The sequence below is a fragment of the Stegostoma tigrinum genome, chromosome 11, assembly GCF_030684315.1.
Source record: "Stegostoma tigrinum isolate sSteTig4 chromosome 11, sSteTig4.hap1, whole genome shotgun sequence".
Classification (NCBI taxonomy): domain Eukaryota; kingdom Metazoa; phylum Chordata; class Chondrichthyes; order Orectolobiformes; family Stegostomatidae; genus Stegostoma; species Stegostoma tigrinum.
The window spans coordinates 851,425-873,417 of record NC_081364.1 but is presented as its reverse complement, the minus strand read 5'-3'; the positions used below and the strand labels follow the sequence as shown (position 1 = coordinate 873,417).

General features: G+C 46.7%; 1 protein-coding gene across 1 annotated transcript in view; it reads right to left on the bottom strand.

The window, feature by feature from the left end:
• Positions 1 to 5,659: 5,659 nt before the first annotated feature.
• Positions 5,660 to 21,993, bottom strand: part of LOC125460611 (cytochrome b-c1 complex subunit 1, mitochondrial-like) — a 36,382-nt gene continuing 20,048 nt past the window's right edge. The window contains exons 7-13 of the mRNA XM_048548252.2: positions 18,764 to 18,879; positions 10,303 to 10,446; positions 9,351 to 9,511; positions 8,939 to 9,024; positions 7,569 to 7,657; positions 6,978 to 7,053; positions 5,660 to 5,929 (exon numbers count right to left, since the gene is read on the bottom strand). Coding sequence (XP_048404209.2) covers positions 5,865 to 5,929; positions 6,978 to 7,053; positions 7,569 to 7,657; positions 8,939 to 9,024; positions 9,351 to 9,511; positions 10,303 to 10,446; positions 18,764 to 18,879 — 737 coding nt within the window. The 3' untranslated portion in view covers positions 5,660 to 5,864. The remainder of the gene's footprint in view (positions 5,930 to 6,977; positions 7,054 to 7,568; positions 7,658 to 8,938; positions 9,025 to 9,350; positions 9,512 to 10,302; positions 10,447 to 18,763; positions 18,880 to 21,993) is intronic.

The window sequence follows — 21,993 nt, the reverse complement described above, 5'->3', positions numbered from 1 at the left end:
GGAGCCAAAGGCTATTGAGGATAGGTGGGAATGTGGAACTGTAAACACAAACGGTTCTTCATCTTGTCAAATTGTAGAGCAGACTAAAAGAGCCAAAGCGTACTCCAGCTGCTAGTAAGTTCCAATGTCCTACAATCTTCAATGATTTATGCACATTTCTCCAGGACCTGATCTTCCTGCAGTGTCTCTCCATGCTCTTCCCACCAAAAGGAATCACTTAACAATTCTCTTCATTAATCTGCCATTTCTCCCTTTTACCAAACTAACCGCCTTTTTGAAGTTCTAGATTCCCACCCTGTGGATCATTATGCTTCCAGACGTTGTATTTGTGCCAGTGTTCCAGTGATGAGGAAGAACTGTAGGAAAAGAGAGAGCCATCCATGGATGTCTAAGGAAGTAGAGTATCAGATTGAAAAAAAACACACAAACAAAAAAGCAGAGTAGTGGAAAACTAGTAGACTGGGAAATCTTTAAAGGCCAACAGACAGTCACAAACAAATGTTATAAAGAAAAGTAAGATAGATTATGAGAGTAATCTAGCTCAGAATATAAAAAGACAGGCAGCAAACTTTCTATAAATATATAAATCGTAAAAGAGTGGCGAAGGTAAACATTGGTTTTTTAGAGGATGAGAAGGTCAATTTAATAACGGAATGAGGAAATAGCCGAGACGTTAAACAGTTATTTTGTGTCGGTCTTTGCTGTGGAAGACACAAATAACATGCCAAAAACTAATGGCAAGAAGGTTATAGCAGGTGAGGACCTAGAAACTATCATTATCACTAAGGAGGCAGTGCTGGGCAAGCTAATGGGGCTAAAGGTAGGTAAGTCTCCTGGCCCTGATGAAATGCATCCCAGGGTACTAAAAGAGGTGATGGGGGAAATAGCAAATGCGCTAGTAATTATTTACCAAAATTCACTGGACTCTGGGGTGGTTCCCACAGACTGGAAAACAGCCAATGTGATGCCACTGTTTAAAAAAGGAAGTAGACAAAAAGCAGATAATTATAGGCCAGTTAGCTTAACTTCAGTAGTGGGGAAAATGCTTGAACCTATCATTAAGGAAGAAATAGCAAGACATCTGGATATAAATTGTCCCAACGGGAACATGAAGGGTAGCTCATGTTTAACTAATTTGGTGGAATTCTTTGAGGACATTACTTACGTGGTGGGCAATGGGGAACCTGTGGATGTGGTGTATCTGGATTTCCAGAAAGCATTTGACAAGGTGCCACACCAAAGGCTGCTACGTAAGATGACATTCCACGGTGTTACAGGGAATGTATTGGCATGGATAAAGGATTGGTTGACCAGTAGAAAGCAAACAGTAGGGGTAAATGGGTGTTTTTCTGGTTTGTGGCCAGTGACTAGTGACGTGCCTCAGGGATCAGTGTTGGGATCACAAATTGTTTACAATTTACACAGATGATTTGGAGTTGGAGACTAAGTGTGGTGTGTCATAATTTGCAGATGACACTAAGGTGAGTGGTAGAGCAAAGTGTGCAAAAAACACTGAAAGTCTGCAGAAGGATATCGATTGTCTAAGTGAGTGGGCAAAGGTCTGGCAGATGGAGTACAACGTTGATAAGTGTGAGGTCATCCATTTTGGTAGGAATAACCACAAAACGGACTATGTTTTAAATGGTAAAAAATTGCAACATGTTAATGTGTAGAGGGACTTAGATGTCCTTGTGTATGAATCACTAAAAGTAGGATTGCAGGTGCAGCAGGTAATTAAAAAGGCAAATGGAATTTTGTTTGCCATTGCACGTGGGATGGAGTTTAAAAACAGGGAGGCTATGCTGCAGCTGTATAGGGTCCTGGTGAGGCCACACCTGGAGTAGTGTGTGCAGTTTTGGTCTCCTTACTTGAGAAGAGATATACGAGCACTGGAGGGGGTACAGGGGAGATTCACTCGGTTGATTCCAGAGTTGACGGGGTTGGATTATGAGGAGAGACTGAGTAGACTGGGATTATACTCATTGGAATTCAGAAGAATAAAGGGGAGATCTTATAGAAACATTTAAGGATTATGGTGAGTGGGCGGGTAAGTAGAGCTGAACCTCAAAGATCAGCCATGATCTGATTGAATGGCTGGACAGCCTACTCCTGCTCCTAGTTCTTATTTCCAAAGCAATTTACTTAGCAAAAGAGTCACATGGTAAAGAGGTAAGGTTTGTGGTGTGCACACGGTAAGGTGCTGTCTGAAGAGACATGGAATCAGGTTAAATTAGAACTTTCAATATGATTGTTTCTCTGTGTATTTGTCTAGTAACTTTTTGCAGGGTGTTCTGGGAAAGACAGGAGGGATAAGACCATTGATAATGGGAACTGCAGACGCTGGAGAATCCAAGATAATAAAATGTGAGGCTGGATGAACACAGCAGGCCCAGCAGCATCTCAGGAGCACAAAAGCTGACGTTTCAGGCCTAGACCCTTCATCAGAGAGGGGGATGGGGAGAGGGAACTGGAATAAACAGGGAGAGGCAGACCGAAGATGGAGAGAAAAGAAGATAGGTGGAGAGAGTATAGGTGGGGGGGTAGGGAGGGGATAGGTCAGTCCAGGGAAGACGGACAGGTCAAGGAGGTGGGATGAGGTTAGGAGGTAGATGGGGGTGCCGCTTGGGGTGGGAGGAAGGGATGGGTGAGAGGAAGAACAGGTTAGGGAGGCAGAGACAGGTTGGACTGGTTAGGGATGCAGTGGGTGGAGGGGAAGAGCTGGGCTGGTTGTGTGGTGCAGTGGGGGAGGGGACGAGCTGGGCTGGTTTTGGGATGCGGTGGGGGAAGGGGAGATTTTGAAGCTGATGAAGTCCACATTGATACCATTGGGCTGCAGGGTTCCCAAGCGGAATATGAGTTGCTGTACCTGCAACCTTCGGGTGGCATCATTGTGGCAGTGCAGGAGGCCCGTGATGGACATGTCATCTAAAGAATGGGAGGGGGAGTGGAAATGGTTTGCAACTGGGAGGTGCAGTTGTTTATTGCGAACCGAGCAGAGGTGTTCTGCAAAGCGGTCCCCAAGCCTCCACTTGGTTTCCCCAATGTAGAGGAAGCCACACCGGGTACAGTGGATGCAGTATACTACATTGGCAGATGTGCAGGTGAACCTCTGCTTAATATGGAAAGTCATCTTGGGGCCTGGGATAGGGATGAGGGAGGTGGTGTGGGAGCAAGTGTAGCATTTCCTGCGGTTGCAGGGGAAGGTGCCGGGTGTGGTGGGGTTGGAGGTCAGTGTGGAGCGAACAAGGGAGTCACGGAGAGAGTGGTCTCTCCGGAAAGCAGACAAGGGTGGGGATGGAAAAATGTCTTGGGTGGTGGGATCGGATTGTAGGTGGCGGAAGTGTTGGAGGATGATGTGTTGTATCCAGAGGTTGGTGAGGGGGTGTGTGAGAACGAGGGGGATCCTCTTTGGGCAGTTGTGGCAGGGGCGGGGTGTGAGGGATGTGTTGCGGGAGACGCGGTCAAGGGCGTTCTCAACCACTGTGGGGGGAAAGTTGCGGTCCGTGGAGAACTTGGACATCTGGGATGTGCGGGAATGGAATGCCTCATCGTGGGAGCAGATGCGGCAGAGGCGGAGGAATTGGGAAGAGGGGATGGAATTTTTGCAGGATGGGTGGTAGGAGGTGTATTCTAGGTAGCTGTGGGAGTCAGTGGGCTTGAAATGGACATCAGTTACAAGCTGGTTGCCTGAAATGGAGACTGAGAGGTCCAGGAAGGTGAGGGATGTGCTGGAGATGGCCCAGGTGAACTGAAGGTTGGGGTGGAAGGTGTTGGTGAAGTGGATGAACTGTTTGAGCTCCTCTGGGGAGCAAGAGGCGGCGCCGATACAGTCAATGTAACAGTGGAAGAGGTGGGGTTTGGGGCCTGTGTAGGTGCAGAAGAGGGACTGTTCCACGTAACCTACAAAGAGGCAGGCATAGCTGGGGCCCATGCAGGTGCCCATGGCCACACCCTTAGTCTGTAGGAAGCGGGAGGAATCGAAAGAGAAGTTGTTGAGGGTGAGGACGAGTTTGGCTAGGCGGATGAGGGTGTCGGTGGAGGGGGACTGGTCGGGCCTGCGGGACAGGAAGCAGCAGAGGGCCTTGAGGCCATCTGCATGTGGAATACAGGTGTATAGGGACTGGACGTCCATGGTGAAAATGAGGTGTTGGGGGCCAGGGAATTGGAAGTCCTGGAGGAGGTGGAGGGCGTGGGTGGTGTCACGGACGTAGGTAGGGAGTTCCTGGACCAAAGGGGAGAAAATGGAGTCCAGATAGGTGGAGATGAGTTCGGTGGGGCAGGAGCAGGCTGAGACAATGGGTCGACCAGGGCAGGCAGGTTTGTGGATTTTGGGAAGGAGATAGAAACGGGCCGTGCGGGGTTGGGGAACAATGAGGTTGGAGGCTGTGGGTGGGAGGTCCCCTGAGGTGATGAGGTCATGAATGGTGTTGGAGATGATGGTTTGGTGCTCGGGGGTGGGGTAATGATCGAGGGGGCGGTAGGAGGTGGTGTCGGAGAGTTGGCGTCTGGCCTCAGTGATGTAGAGGTCAGTGCGCCATACTACCACTGCGCCACCCTTGTCTGCGGGTTTGATGGTGAGGTTGGGGTTGGAGCGGACGGAGCGGAGGGCTGCCCGTTCTGCAGGGGAGAGGTTGGAGTGGGTGAGAGGGGTGGAGAGGTTGAGGCGGTTAATGTCTCGACGGCAGTTGGAGATGAAGAGGTCAAGGGAGGTTAGGAGGCCTGGGGGTGGTGTCCAGGAGCAGGACTTGTGTTGGAAGAGGGTGAAGGGGTCAGTGGAGGGAGGGTTAGGCTCCCAGTTGAAGAAGTAGGCGTGGAGGCGAAGACGGCAGAAAAACTGCTCTCTGTCCAATCGTGACTGGTATTGGTTGATGTGTGGTTGTAGGGGGACAAAGGTGAGCCCCTGACTGAGGACTGACCATTCGTCCTCAGTCAGTGGGAGGTCTGGGGGGAAGGTGAAGATGCGGCAGGGCCGGGTGTGGCTGTCTCCTCTGGGGTTGCTGGCTGTGGAGGTTGTGGGCGGAGCAATGAGGTTGTCAGCCGTGGGCGGGGTTAAGACCATTGTTCAAATTAGAATCATAGAATCCCTAGAGTGTGGAAACAGGCCCTTCGGCCTGACAAGTCCACACCGCCCCTTGAAGCATCTCTCCCAGACTCATCCCCCTATGACCCACACACCCCTGAACACTATGGGCAATTTAGCATGGCCGATCCACTTAGCCTGCACATCTTTGGACTGTGGGAGGAAACCCACGCAGACACGGGCAGAATGTGCAAACTCCACACAGACAGTTACCTGAGGCTGGAATCGAACCCGGCTCCCTGGCGCTGTGAGGCTGCAGTGCTAACCACTGAGCCACCGTGCCGCCCCAAGGGCCAGCACAGGCACAATGAGCCTCTGTCTATGGTGTACGATAGAACAACTGCAGAAGGACCTGTGCACATCTTTTGTGACCAACAGTTATTCTGGGATGCAGGGTGACCATTCTTGAGAATGAAAAGTGAGGGGTGCTCTCAGTCCCACAGCAGAGTCCATGTTCCACTATACATTGAGGGTCTCCCCACCAACCTCTGTTAAACACAAAGGCACACCTCCCACAACACACATTGAACAAATTAACCGAGGTAATGACTTCTGCCACAATTCACATTATAGCCAGGATTTCAGTTAAACAGACACCTTTATTTTTCATATGTTCTGTACAGTTGGGTGACACAGATCACTTTAGTAACCCTCCTATATTTCAAACAAGCTGTCCACCATTTCAAATTTACAGCACAAGACCAATGAATACAAAACGAATGGGTGTGGCTGCTCAGAGACCGAGGGCTTGATGTCGGAAGCAGCTTCACTCCCAAGGGCTGGCTCACAGACGCAGCCAGTACATGGCACTCCGGATTCGATTATAATCTGGTAACTGCTCAATTGGACCTGCCGGAGACAGAGATAAAAGTCAGCTAATAAATTAGCACATTGCAACCAACCGGAGCAGAAATGTCAATCTGAGTAATACCAGAGTCCAGGCACAGCACTGCTGTGCCGTTCCCTAAGTTTAATTTAAAAAAAACAAGCTGAAACAACATGGTTCCTATGATCAGAAGTGACGGATTGATGCAGTGGTAATGTCACTGGGCTAATAATCCAGAAACCCAAGTAATGTCCTGGGGGCCTGGGTAAAAAAACCTCAGATGGCAGAATGTAAAATTTGAATACAACTAAAAAAATTGGAACAAAAAAGGCCTGTTAATGGTGACCATGTAACCATTGTTAATTGTCAGTAAAAACCCATCTGGTTCACTAATATCCTTTAGGGAAGGAAACTGCCATCCTTACCTGGTCTGGCCTACATGTGACTCCAGACCCACAGTAATGTGGCTGACTTTTAAACTGCCCCCGGGCAATAAATCCCAGTCTAACCAGTGACACCCTCATTCCATGAATGAGCAAACAGGGAGTGTTTGTGACCCTCAGACCATCACCAACCTCTGTAGTTCAAGCAGCTTCATGGATGATGAGTCCTGCCTGCACTCACTCTGCCTCCCCCAGTCACCCCAGCATCACCCCTACCCCATCAATCACCCCAACACCAGCACCCCCACTTCCAAGGCACCACACTGGCTTGGAAGTGGTCATGAACTCTCCTTTAAGAGCAAAAGAACCCTCAAAATGGAAAAACATTTTAGTCAAAACAATAAACTCTGCCAGTAAATAATCTGAAACCAAACAGCTGAAAGCAACAATTCCTGAAAAGACTTCCACATCTCTCTGTAGCGGTTTACAACCACTAGACCCTCTTGCATCCACGCTACGGGATTTAGTACGCACAACCTTACCATTCAAACAGGGCATGACTTGGCACTGGACTCACCCTCTCATTACGACTTTGCAAAGCTTCTGTGGACTTGCTGAACAACTCTGCACATGCAGGCACTGAGCTATGGCTGCCCAATTACTGCTCAAACAGAAAGATTGAACTTACCGACTGCAGCAACAGCGGGACATTTGTCATAGATGTACCGGGTACAAACATCACGCAACTTCTGGGCATCAACAGCCTGTTCCAGAAAATGGTACAAAATCAGTTACACCAGATCAAAGGGCGGTGATACTGATGGCAACTTGAGCATGAGCAAAGCAACTCAGATACAGCCCATTCATCAGCAATGATGCAGTGAGACCCAATGGGATATGGGTCCCACACACACACACACACACACACCCTCTCACTGGGGTACAGTCCCACACACACACACTGACTCTCACTGGCGTATGGGTCCCACACACACAGCCTCTCACTGGGGTATGGGGTCTCACACACACACTGACTCTCACTGGGGTACAGGGTCCCACACACACACTGACTCTCACTGGGGTACAGTCCCACACACATACTGACTCTCACTGGGGTACAGGGTCCCACACACACACTGACTCTCACTGGGGTATGGGTCCCACACACACACTGACTCTTAGCTTCGAGAGGGCTCTGTTAGAGCCAGTGTTTCTGTGATTTCTGACCTATCCACAGAGCAGCTTGTTGCACAGAAAATGAATATCAATCAATACGTACATCAATCCTGGCATTCCACTCTGCCAGTGAGATACGTCGGCCGTAGCTAAGAATCTGCCTTCCAATGTCCGCACATGTTGGTGTTGTACCTGTGAACAAACATGGATATGTGAGCTCCAGCAGGCATTGCGCACACCTCACTGTTCTACCTGGGGCTCAGCCTGTGGCTTGGTGCCTCTGCTAGATACTGGGCTTCTGCCTGTGGGCAGCAGTCATTGTCTGATTGTCGTCCTTCAGGCCCGAACTGCTCAACAGCCAATCAGGAAGAGAATTCCTGAGGAAATGTCCCCCTTCACAACCACTCTCGAGGATGTCTGTCCCCTCCAGTCAGTTCTTCCCACACCAATAGTATTCAAACCATCAGGGGCAGAAGTACAATCTGTAGTAACTCTGACACAGTCCCAGGCAATACAATACTAGTGCATATGGAGCTCAGGAAGAAGGAAGATGCAGAGAGACTGGAACGGTTCAGGGCTGCTCTGACTATGACTGCACTTCATTCTGTTTTGAAGTTTATCGGGTGAACTAATCAATGTGCTTTAAACATTAAAAGAGTTTGATAACGAAGTGAACAGACAGAAACTATTTGCTCTGGTGGGCAGGGTCAGGAAAGTTCAGGGCACATCAAGGCCCAGGAGTTTAGAATCCAAGGGAGTTAGATCCGGAGTGATGTTAGGATACACTTCCTCACAACACAGGGAGAGGAAACGAAGTTATGAAGAGCGGTTGAGTAGATTAGGATTATTTTCATTAGAAAGACGGAGATTGAGGGGGGACCTGACTGAGGTCTACAAAATCATGAGGGGTATAGACAGGGTGGATAGCAAGAAGCTTTTTCCCCGAGAGGGGGACTCAATTACTAGGGGTCATGAGTTCAAAGTGAGAGGAGGAAAGTTTAAGGGAGATATGCGTGGAAAGTTCTTTACACAGAGGGTGGTGGGTGCCTGGAACGCGTTGCCAGCGGAGGTGGTAGAGGCAGGCATGATAGTGTCTTTTAAGATATATTTGGACAGGTACATGAATGGGCCGGGAGCAAATGGACACAGACCGTTAGAAAATAGATGACAGGTTAGACAGAGGATCTTGATCGGCGCAGGCTTGGAGGGCCGAAGGCCTATTCCTGTGCTGTAGGTTTCTTTGTTTCTTTGAAATATGGGAGCCAATCCCCCCACAAAAACTGTGGTGAGGAAGTCAACTGGCTTTAGGCCTTGAATTGAAGCAGACTTATTTTGTTGAGAAAGGCTAACAATGGACATGGAACAACGCAGGGAAAATGGAGTTCAGAAACAGTTCAGTCGTGATTTGAATGAATGACAAGGAGGATCAGGGGCTGAAATGTTCATATTTTCACAACCTGCTTTTCATCTCACCATCCAACTGTGCAATCAAATGTGTCTTCAGCACGTTCTTGGCTCTGGTCACCTCACTCTCCGTCACACTGGTACAGAGGCGCATCCTGAACACAAACAAAAACCAAAAAGTAACATTCCCTCCTTGACCATTCTTCAGTCTGTGCCTGCTCGGGAAGGGAGTCGGGATTGGGGGTGGTGGTGGGGGTGTAATCTCTGTGTCTGGTCTGAATCAGTGAGCCTTTGCATAAAATCTACCATGCAGTTACAGCACCAAATATGACTGAATCTTTGTTTGAACATTTCTCAATAAGAGCTCAATATTTACATTAAATTGAAAAATTGGATCTCTTCACTGTTTTCACCAGCAGATTCCAGTAAATGATGTTAAGCAGAGGAGCAGCCAAAGCAGCGCCTGCAGCAGCACACTCACCATTCTCCCTGGGCAAAGTGCAGCATATCTTCAATGCTCAATCCATCACAGACCAGGTATATCCCCCAAAGGCCTGTGTCAGAGTAACATGTATTGAAGGACTGGAAACTGTAACCCAGATTATTCTCAACTGAGATCTGGGCCAGGCGACTTGATTGATTCTGCAGAGACGAACAAGGAGAAACGAACAGTACGATCAGCACGATCCACGTACAGCACAAGGTTAGATACACAGTAAAGCTCCCTCTACTCTTTTAAACTGAATGCAAGCCTTCCTCTGATCCTTTAAGTTAAAAGTAGGGCTCTCATGACACTGTTCCCATTAAATATTATCAAGACAGATTCAGCACAGGTTTGGACAGAGGTAAATCTCCCTCTACACAGTCCCCATGAAACGTACGCAAGGTTAGACCGAATTCAGATTTCATTCAGGAAAAGGCTGGTCAGTCAATCTCCACCTCCTGCTGTATTGGTGCTTGACTGCTTCACGATGTAACTGGGTCTCCTCCAGGAACCGATCACCTTCCCGCTAGGCCACACTCCATGAACAGGACTGACACAATGTCTTTGGTGTCCAAAAGCAACCAGGGGTGCTTTGCTGAGTGTTTGACAGAAGGTGGTGAATACTGGAGTATGAGAGGGGGGATAGGTTTCAGGTGTGATCTGAAGATCTCAGGGGCCCCCAGCAATTAATAGCAGGTCTGCCAACAGAGCAGAAATGGAAGTTGGGGTAAAGGCCAGAATCAGACAGATATAGAGATCTCGGAGTGTTGCTGGAATGGAATGCAAGAGGTTAGAAGGCAAGACTGGTGACCTGGAGGGGATTCCAAAACCGAAACACAATTTGCTGAAATTGAGATGTTACTTTAATTCACCAAGACAGACATGGCTGTGGTCCACCAGCTGCACAATGAAGGCCAACCAGGCCCTCCGTTGATCCACAGCTACTCACCGCTCCTCCCCCGTAAGTGCGATCCCAGTTTCCAATCAGTGTACTAGCAATCAAGAGAGGAACCACATCAGGATTAGATGATCCAACTCCCTCCACAGCAACTGCAATGTGTGCTAACGGCATAGCATCGTCCCTCACAAGAATCTGGAACCAAGCAGAGAGACAATTCAACCTCACACAACAGAGTGATTAATCCTTGCGCTGAAACAGCTGGGTGACAGTAGCTTTTCTAACAGTGTCGATCCTCTCGACACCCTTTCTGACCATATACAAGGTCCCTGCACAGACAGCACGTCACAGTCGCAGGGTGGACCAGTGGGCTGCAAAAGTGATCGCGTACACCAGAGAAAGGAAAACTTAAATGATTCAAGACTAGCCACCTTCTCCCAAACAGCAGCCTGCATTCCAGCTGCTCAATAGTCAAGCTCTCTGGTAGATAAACAGGAGGCTGGAAGAGCACAGCACACCAGGCAGCATCTGGAGTAAAACAAGTCAATGTTTTGGATACAGCCCTTCTTCAGGACTCTTAAGCTCTCTCATCCCCCACGGTCTGCAATACCCATCTCAGGTTAAGGTAATAAATTGTGGTAAGGTGAATTACAACAATATTAGGAGGAACTGGGGAATTTTGAACAGAGTCGACTGCTTGAGGGTAAAGCTACATCAGATATGTGGGCTATTTCAAACGGCAGTTGATATGAGTTCAGGGGAGACACATTTGTGCGAGAAGGAAGGATAGATAAGGCAGGTTCCATGAACCTTGGATGACTAGGGATGTTATGACCTTGGTCAGAAAGAAAGGGCAGCATACGTAAGGTCCAGGAGAAGAGGATCTGACAAAGCCCTCAAAGTATACAAGGAAAGTAAGAAAGAATGTAAACAAGGAATTAGAAGGGCTAAAAGGGGTCATGAAAAGTCATTAACAAACAGGATTAGGGAAAATCCCAATACTTTTTATTCATATACTAAAAGGAAGAAGGTAGCCAGGGCAAGTGCTGGCCCACTCAAGGAAAACGGAGGGAATCTGTGTGGAGCCAGAGGTAGGGGAGATCCTAAACAAATACTCTGTGTCAGTATTCACCAAACAGAAGGAATTGGTGGAGGATGATCTCAAGGAAAGGACAGTCGAGTTTCTAAGCCAAATTGCTATTAAAAAGAAGTGTTGTCTGTTTTAAAAAGTATTATGGTAGATAGGTTGCCAGGTCCCGGTGGGATCTATCCCAGAATATTGAGGGAGGGGAAGGGAACAAATCGCTGGAGTATTGATAGACATCTTTGTATCAACTTTGGGCCACAAGTGAGGTCCCAGAGGACTGGGCAAAAGCCAGTGTTGTCCCATTGTTTAAGAATGCAAGCCTTACATTGGAGGTAGGGAAATTATTGGAAAAGGTTCTCGGGAAGAACAGATTTACAAGGATATTGCCAGGGTTAGAGCTATAGGGAGAGGCTGAATAGGCTGGTGCTGATTCTCTGGAGCATCGGAGGTCGAGGGGTGACCTTGTAGAGATTTATAGATCATGATGGGTATAGGTAGGGTGGATTTCCGAGGTCTTTTCCCCAGTGTAATGTAGTCCAAAAACTAGACAGCAGAGGTTTAAGGGGGAAAGATTTAAAAGGGACCCAAGGGGCAGCTTTTCCATGCAGAGGGCAGTGCTTGTATGGAACGAGCTGCCAGAAATAGTAGTGGAGGCTGTTAGAATTACAACATTTAAGAGGCACCTGGATGGATCTATGAATAAGAAGGGTTTAGTGGGATATGGGCCAAATGCTGACAAATAGGACTAGATTAATTTAGGATATCTGGTCAGCATGGACGAGTTGGACTGAAGAGTCTGTTTTCATGCTGTACAGCTCTATGACTCTTCATGCATTTAGAAGCAAACGGACTTATCAGCAACAGATATCATGGCTTAGTGTAGGGGAGTTCATGCCTCACTAACTTGATTAAGTTTTTTTTTGAACAGATGACAAAGACGATTGACGAGGGTAAACTGATTAATGTGGTCTACATGGACTTCAGTAAAGACTTTGACAGGGTCCTTCCTAACAGACTGGTACAAACGGTGAAGTCATGGCATCAGGGCTGAGCTGGCAAGATGGATACAGAACTGGCTTGGTTATAGGAGACAGAGGGTAGTCGGGGGAAGGATGCTTTTCGGAAAGGAGGGCTGTGACCTGTGATGTTCCACAGCAATCAGTTCTGGGACCCCTGCTGTTTGTGATCTACATAAAGGATTTGTAGGAAAACATGGCTGGTCTAATTAGTAAGTTTGCAGGCAATACATAAATTGGAGGGATGCAGACAGTGAGGATAGTCAGACGATATAGCAGGATATAGATCAGCTGGAGGCATGGGTAGAAAAATGGCAGATGGAGTTTAATCCAGACAAAAGTAAGGTGATACATTTTGGAAGGTCAAGTGCAGGTGGAAATTATACACAATGGGAGAACGTATTAGACGTATTGATACGCAGTGGGATCTGGGTGTGCAGGTCCAGAGATCACTGAAGATGGCAGCACAGGTGGATAAGGTAGCGAACAAGGCTTATGGCATGTCTACTTTCATTGGAAGGGGCATTGAGTATAAGGATAGACATAGAACAATACAGCGCAGAACAAGCCCTTCAGCCCTCGATGTTGCGCCAATCTGTGAAGTAATCTAAGCCCATCCCCCAAACACTATCCCATCATTATCCATTTGCTTATCCAAGGACTGCTTAAATCCCCCTAATGTGGCTGAGTTCGCTACATTGGCAGGCAGGGCATTCCACGCCCTTACCGCTCTCTGAGTAAAGAACCTGCCTCTGACATCTGTCTTAAATCTATCACCCCTCAATTTGCAGCTATGCCCCCTCATACAAGCCGACGTCATCATCCTCGGAAAAAGACTCTCAGTCCACCCTATCTAATCCTATAGACAAGTTATGTTGCAGCTTTATTGAACTTTAGGTGGGCCACACTAGGAATATTGTGTATAGTTCTGGTCACCACACTACCAGAGGGATGTGGATGCTTTGGAGAGGGTACAGAAAGGGTTTAGAACATAAGAACCTAAGAACTAGGAGGAGAAGGCCATCCGGCCCCTTGGGCCTGCCCCGCCATTTAATAAGATCATGGCTGATCTTTTTGAGACTCAGCTCCATGTACCCACACGCACACTATATCCTTTAATCCCTTAACTGTTCAAAAATTTATCTAACCTTGCCTTAAAAACATTCAGCGAGGTAGCTTCAACCACTTCACTGGGCGGGGAATTCCACAGATTCACAACCCTTTGGGTAAAGAAGTTCCTCCTGGAATCAGTCCTACATTTGCTTCAATTTATTTTGGGGTGATGCCCTCTAGTCCTAGTTTCACCTGCTGGCAGAAACAACCTCCCTGCCTCCACCTTATCTATTCCCTTCATAATCTTATATGTTTCTATAAGATCTCCCCTCATTCATCTGAATTCCAATGAGTGTAAGCCCAATCTACTCAGTCTCTCCTCAAAATCCAACCCTCTCAACTCTGGAATCAACCGAGTGAATCTCCCCTGTACCCCCTCCAGTGCTCGTATATCTCTTCTCAAGTAAGGAGACCAAAACTGCACACAGTACTCCAGGTGTGGCCTCACCAGGACCCTCTTCAGCTGCAGCATAGCCTCCATGTTTTTAAACTCCATCCCACGTGCAATGGCAAACAAAATTCCATTTGCCTTTTTAATTACCTGCAATCCTACTTTTAGCGATTCATGCACAATGACACGCAAGTCTCTCTGCACAGCAGTGTGCTGCAATTTTTTACCATTTAAAACATAGTCCGTTTTGTGGTTATTCCTACCAAAATGGATGATCTCACACTTATCAACGTTGTACTCCATCTGCCAGACCTTTGCCCACTCCCTTAGACAATCAATATCCCTCTGCAGACGTTCAGTGTCTTCTGCACAATTTGCTCTACCACTCACCTTAGTGTCATCTGCAAATTATGACACACCACACTTAGTCCCCAACTACAAATCATCTCTGTAAATTGTAAACAATTTGTGGTCCCAACACTGATCCCTGAGGCACACCACCAGCCACAAACCAGAAAAACACCCATTTACCCCTACTGTTTGCTTTCTACTGGTCAACCAATCCTTTATCCATGCCAATACATTCCCTGTAACACCGTGGAACGTCATCTTACGTAGCAGCCTTTGGTGTGGCACCTTGTCAAATGCTTTCTGGAAATCCAGATACACCACATCCACAGGTTCCCCGTTGCCCACCACGTAAGTAATGTCCTCAAAGAATTCCACCAAATTAGTTAAACATGAGCTACCCTTCATGTTCCCGTTGGGACAATTTATATCCAGATGTCTTGCTATTTCTTCCTTAATGATAGGTTCAAGCATTTTCCCCACTACTGAAGTTACGCTAACTGGCCTATAATTATCTGCTTTTTGTCTACTTCCTTTTTTAAACAGTGGCATCACATTGGCTGTTTTCCAGTCTGTGGGAACCACCCCAGAGTCCAGTGAATTTTGGTAAATAATTACTAGCGCATTTGCTATTTCCCCCATCACCTCTTTTAGTACCCTGGGATGCATTTCATCAGGGCCAGGAGACTTACCTACCTTTAGCCCCATTAGCTTGCCCAGCACTGCCTCCTTAGTGATAATGATAGTTTCTAGGTCCTCACCTGCTATAACCTTCTTGCCATTAGTTTTTGGCATGTTATTTGTGTCTTCCACAGCGAAGTCCGACACAAAATAACTGTTTAATGTCTCAGCTATTTCCTCATTCCGTTATTAAATTGACCTTCTCATCTTCTAAAAAACCAATGTTTACCTTCGCCACTCTTTTGCGATTTACATATTTATAGAAACTTTTGCTGCCTGTCTTTTTATATTCTGAGCTAGATTACTCTCATAATCTTACTTTTCTTTATAACTTTTTTTGTGACTGTCTGTTGGCCTTTAAAGATTTCCCAGTCTACTAGTTTTCCACTACTCTGCTTTTTTGTTTGTGTGTTTTTTTTTCAATCTGATACTTTCCTTTATTTCCTTAGACATCCATGGCTGGCTCTCTTTTCCTACAGTTCCTCCTTATCACTGGAATATACTTCTGCTGAGCACTGTGAAAAATCGTTTTGAAAGTCCTCCACTGTTCCTCAGTTGACTCACCATAAAGTTTTTGCTCCCATTTTATCTTAGCGAACTCCTCCCTCAGTCCTTCATTGTCCTGTGCTTAAACAAAGGAGACTTAGGTAATTTAACCTTCCCACGTCCATCTGTATTTTAAATTTGACCATACTGTGATTGCTCCTTCCAAGAGGATCCCAAACTGCGAGACCATTAACTATTACTGTCTCATTACACAGAACTAGAACAAGGATAGTTTGCTCCCTCGTAGGTCCCATTACATATTGTTCAAGGAAATTACTGCAGATGCATTCTATGAACCCTCTCCCCAAGGCTGCCATGACCGACCTGGTTTGACCAATCAACATGTAGATTAAACTCCCCCCCCATGATAGTTTCTGTACCATTTTTACATGCATTAGCTATTTCTTGTTTATTGCCCACGCCCCCCCCCCCCAACAATGTCATTATTTGGTAGCCTATAGACCACACCTATCAGTGACTACTTCTCCCTGTTATTCCTAATTTTGACCCAAATAGATTCAACCTTTTGTTCAGTAGAACCTATATCATCTCTCACTACCACCCTCATGTCATCCTTAATAATCAGAGCAACACCACCTCCCTTACCTTCCTGTCTGTCCTTCCAAACAGTTTGATACCCCTGGATATTTAACTCCCAGTCATGACCATCCTATAACCATGTCTCTGTAATGGTCACAAAATCATACCCATTTGTCATGATTTCCACTGTCAACTCATCCACCTTGTTTCGAATGCTCTGAGCGTTTAGATAAAGTGCCCTTATGCCAATTTTTGCACCTTCTTTTTGGGTCCTATCACCTCCATTACTAACAGCTCTTGAGTTCTCCTTCCCTTTAACTTTTTTCCTAATTTTCAATGGAGTTGAAGCTTTTTCGTCACATGCTAACCTGCTGCTTTGCCTTCCATTAATTGTTTTTCTCCCTCTACGCTCACTTCTCCCTTCCCCCCCTGCTTACTAGTTTAAATTCCTATTAACCACCCTATTTACCCTTTTCGCCAGAACACAGGACCCAGCCCTGTTCAGGTGGAGTCCATCCCAGCGATATAGATCCCTCTCGTCCCAGAACTGATGCCAGTGCCCCATGAAAAGGAAACCCTCTTTCCCACACCGCTCTTTTAGCCATGTGTTTACTTCCCTGATCCTTGCGCCTCTATGCCAATGTGCACGTGGCTCAGGCAGCAATCCTGAGATTATGACCCTTGAAAACCTGTTTTATAATTTTGTTCCGAGCTTTTCATAATCCCGCAACAAGTCTTTTTTCCTAGTCCTGCCTGTGTTGTTTGTTCCTACGTGGACCACGACAACTGGATCTTCCCCTCCCTCTCTAGTATCTTCTCAAGCCGGTCAGTGATGTCTTGCACCCTGGCACCGGGCAGGCAACACACCATGTGGGATTCTCTCTCCTGCTCGCAGAGGATACTGTCTATCCCCCTGATGATGGAATCACCTACAACTACAGTCTGTCATTTTGCTCCCTGCTCTTGAATGGCCTCCTGGACCATGGTCAGTTGACTCATCCTTCCTGCAGCCTTGTTCCTCATCCACACAGGGAGCAAGTGCCTCATACCTGTGGGACAATGTTAAGGGCTGTGGCTCCTGTGTTCCTGTCTTCAGGGTCTCTCTACCTGCCTCACTCGCAGTCACACACTGCCGTCCCTGCCCTCCAATCGAATTAACATTAGTTAATCTACCAGGTGTGACTACGTCCTGGAACACAGCATCCAGGTATTTCTCCCCCTCCTGGATGTGCTGCAGTGTTTGGAGTTCGGATTCCAGCTCACCAATTTTGAGCCGGAGCTCCTCAAGCAACCAACACTTGCTGCAGATGTGGTCACTGCCATTCTCAATGGGATCAGCTGGCACCCACATCATACAGCTACAGCACATCACCTGGCCTGCCATCTCTACTTAGTTAATTATTTAAAATTAATTAGTTTTTTTTAGTTTCACAGTGTTCGCTGCACCAGTAAGTTTACTCTGTTATATAGTCAAACAGACACCGGCTTTGCCTTCCGACCCACTCCCAGAGGATTTGGCATTAGGTGACCACCCCGAAAGATAACAAAGAGATGGGGGAAAGAATGCAAATAGCTTACCTGCTCACCACAATTAGTCATTATTCTTAGGTTACATAAGACCATAAGACAGGAGGTGGAATGGTAAGAGACACTAAACGCGTAGTGTCTCGGGTATTGGATAACTCCCAAATTTATTGGGTAGAAGCTTACCTTCCCAGGCTGCTCTTGCGCTTTCTCCCGGACTCCGACCACTGAAACAACTGAAAGGTTGCGGTCACGCGAGGTAAGACTTTTATAATCGAAAAGCTTACCATTACCAGATGTTGCCTGGTATGGGGGAGATTTTAGCTATGAAGAAAGGTTGGATAGACTGGGTTTGTATTCACTGGAACACAGGAGGTTGAGGGGTAACCTAATAGAAGTTTATAAGATTGTGATTGGCATGGATAGAGTGGGAAGTAGGAGGCTTTTTCATAGGGTGGATAGGTCAATTACTAGGGAACACAGGTTCAAGGTGCGAGGTGGGGGGGGTGAAGTTTAACAGAAATGAGCAAGGTACCATTTTCACACAGAGGGTGGTGAGTGCCTGGAACACGCTGCCAGAGGAGATGGCGGAAGCAAACACAATAGCAACATTCGAGTAGCACCTGGACAAATACATGAATAGGAAGGAAATAGAGGGATATGGTTCCTGTAAGTGAAGATGGTTTTCATATTGAAGGGCAAAATATGGAGGGCCAAAGGACCTATTCCTTTGCTGTACTGTTCTTCGTTCTTAATCCATACTGCCACTACAACTCCAGTTTAATCCTGTGCTCGGGTCATGTTGCTTGATTCAATCTCTGACACAGTTTATTTGATGCCTTAACCTCCTGGACACCCCAGGATATCCCAGTTCCTCAGTCCCTTTCCACTAACCAATCCTAGTTCCTCACCTTCCGTCCCATAACCAATCTTCATCCTCCAATTTACTGCAAACTCCGGTTTAATCCTCCTTCCCGACTGGGTGTCTAAAGCCATTTTCCTCACTGTTCTCCCAGAGTCCCATCTCTGATAATAGGGAGTTTCACTTTGTAGAGTCCTACCCTTCAGGGTGTACTCTCTTTCTCTGACTGGTGTTCCAAATGATCAATTGTTCCCTTGCCCTAAACCAGGTCTCACAGCACAGCATGAAGGTAGAGACTGGGGTCTTTTTGCTCCAGGGTCATTATCAGTTAAGGCAGGCACTGAAATATCTAACAGGTTACTGGACTTGTAGTTAGTGACCATACCAGACTAGGTAATACTGACCTGACTTCCTGTGAAGCGGCATGGGGCCAGGACTGGAATCGTATCGTTCTCGTATTTGAAGGAAATTCCACCAAAATGCTCACGAGCCAGCCTCAGCACCTCTTCATGCTGAACACCTGAGGAGATAAGCACAGCCTACTGTAATTACCCAAAACACCTCTAAGGTTTGGGAGTAGATTTGTAGCTTGGGTTGTGGGTATTGAGGTTGGTTGGCTTGCCTGCCAAACTTGTTTGTTGTTCTGCACACATTTTGTTACCCTGCTGCCTAACATCCTCAGTGCAGCCTCTGATGATGTGTTGGTTTGTTTGTAAGGAGAACCACCAATTCTATTGGGAAAACACCAAGATCCTGGGACAAGCAAAGCAGAGACAAGCATGGAAATTCCTAGAAGCCTGGTACTCCACGAAGAAAGCCATCAACAAACACATAGAGCTCGACCCTATATACGCTCCGCTACGAAGGAAAACTGAAAATAAGGTAATCCAGCTCAACGGACTCCAGAGTTTAAGTAACAGGCAGGAAAACACACCGACACTTCATCAGAGGCTGCCCTGATGTTGTTACTCTGCAAGGTAACGAAACGTCTGCGGAACAACAAACCGGCTCAGCGAGCCAACCAACCACAACACCCTCACCTTACAATTGTAATTATAGAAAAATACAGCAAGGGAGCCATGCAGCCTCTTCTGTCCGTGCTGGCCATCCAGCAGTGTTATCCTGTTACCTACAAACAAGCAGCAGGAAGTAGGCCATTTGGTCCCTCAAGCCTGTTCTGCCATTCAATTACATCATGGCCAATTTGACTGCAATCTCAAATCCACATTCCTGCCTATTCCTGATAACCTGCCAACCACTTGCTCAACAAGAATTTACCTATCAGTCTGAAAAATCATTCAAGAACTCACCTTCTACCACCTTTTCAGGAAGAGAATTTGAAAGGCTCACATGCCTGAGCAAAACCCTTTGCTGCACCTGTTTAAAATAGGAGACTCCAGATTTTTAAACTGTATACCCTAGATCTAAATTTGTCCACAGCAGGAACACATTCCCCCACATCCACCCTGTTGTTTCAATCATCTCTTACTCTTCTGAACCTCAGATAATAAAAACTTTGCCTGCCCAACCTTTCATAGAACAGTACAGCACAGAACAGGCCCTTCAGCCCATGATGTTGTGCCGACCATTGATCCTCATGTATGCACCCTCAAATTTCTGTGGCCATATGCATGTCCAGCAGTCTCTTAAATGACCCCAATGACCTTGCTTCCACAACTGCTGCTGGCAACGCATTCCATGCTCTCACAACTCTGTGTAAAGAACCCACCTCTGATATCCCCTCTATACTTTCCTCCAACCAGTTTAAAACTATAACCCCTCGTGTTAGCCTTTTCTGCCCTGGGAAATAGTCCCCGGCTATCAACTCTATCTATGCCTCTCATTATCTTGTATACCTCAATTAGGTCCCCTCCCCTCCTCCTTTTCTCCAATGAAAAAAGTCCGAGCTCAGTCAACCTCTCTTCATAAGATAAGCCCTCCAGTCCAGGCAGCATCCTGGTAAACCTCCTATGAACCCTCTCCAAAGCATCCACATCTTTCCTATAATAGGGTGACCAGAACTGGACGCAGTATTCCAAGTGCGGTCTAACCAAAGTTTTATAGAGCTGCAACAAGATCTCACGACTCTTAAACTCAATCCCCCTGCTAATGAAAGCCAAAACACCATATGCTTTCTTAACAACCCTGTCCACTTGGGTGGCCATTTTAAGGGATCTATGTATCTGCACACCAAGATCCCTCTGTTCCTTCACACTGCCAAGAATCCTATCCTTAATCCTGTACTCAGCTTTCAAATTCGACCTTCCAAAATGCATCACCTCACATTTATCCAGGTTGAACTCCATCTGCCACCTCTCAGCCCATTTCTGCATCCTACAACAGCCCTCTATACTGTCAACGACACCTCCAACCTTCGTGTCGTCTGCAAACTTGCTGACCGATCCTTCAATCCCCTCATCCAAGTCATTAATAAAAATTACAAAAAGTAGAGGCCCAAGGACAGAGCCCTGTGGAACACCACTCACCACTGACTTCCAGGCAGAATATTTTCCTTCTACTACCACTTGCTGTCCTCTGTTGGCCAGCCAATTCTGTATCCAGACAGCTAAGTTTACCCGTATCCCATTCCTCCTGACCTTCTGAATGAGCCTACCATGGGGAACCTTATCAAATGCCTTACAGAAGTCCATATACACCACATCCACAGCTCAACCCTCGTCAACATTTCTAGTCACATCCTCAAAGAACTCGATAAGGTTTGTGAGGCATGACCTACCCCTCACAAAGCCGTGTTGACTGCATTTAATCAAGCCATGCTCTTCCAGATGGTCATAAATCCTATCCCTCAGAACCCTTTCTAACACCTTGCAGACGACAGACGTGAGACTTACTGGTCTGTAATTGCCGGAGATTTCCCTATTTCCTTTCTTGAAGAGAGGAATTACATTTGCCTCTCTCCATTCCTCAGGTACGACTCCAGTGGAGAGCGAGGATGCAAAGATCTTCGCAAGTGGCGAAGCAATTGCATTTCTCATTTCCCAAAGCAGCCGAGGACAAATCTTGTCCGGGCCTGGCGACTTGTCAATCTTAATGTTTGACAAAATTTTCAGCACATCAGCTTCCTCTATCTCTATCCATTCCAGCATGCACACCTGCCCTTCAAAAGGTTTCATTCACTACAAAGTTTGTTTCTTTCATAAAGACAGAAGCAAAAAACTCATTTAGGGCTTCCCCTACCTCCTCAGACTCCACACACAAGTTCCCTATGCTATCCCTGATCGGCCCTACTCTTTCTTTGACCATTCTCTTATTCCTCACATAAGTGTAAAATGCCTTTGTGTTCTCCCTAATCCGTTCTGCCAAGCCTTTCTCGTGTCCCCTCCTGGTTCTCCTCAGACCATTTTTGAGCTCCTTCCTCGCCTGCCTGTAACCCTCTCGAGCTGAGCTTGACCCTAGCTTCCTCCACCTTATGTAAGCTACCTTCTTCCTTTTGACGAGAAGCTCCACCGCTCTCGTCATCCAAGGTTCCTTCATCTTACCCCTTATCTTTCCTCATAGGAAAACACGCACATTCCAGGTTTTCATCTGGTAAACTTGCATCTGCATACGAACTTTTTGTGATTACTGAACTGTGACACCCAGATCCATCTGCAATCAACCACAATTTAGATTG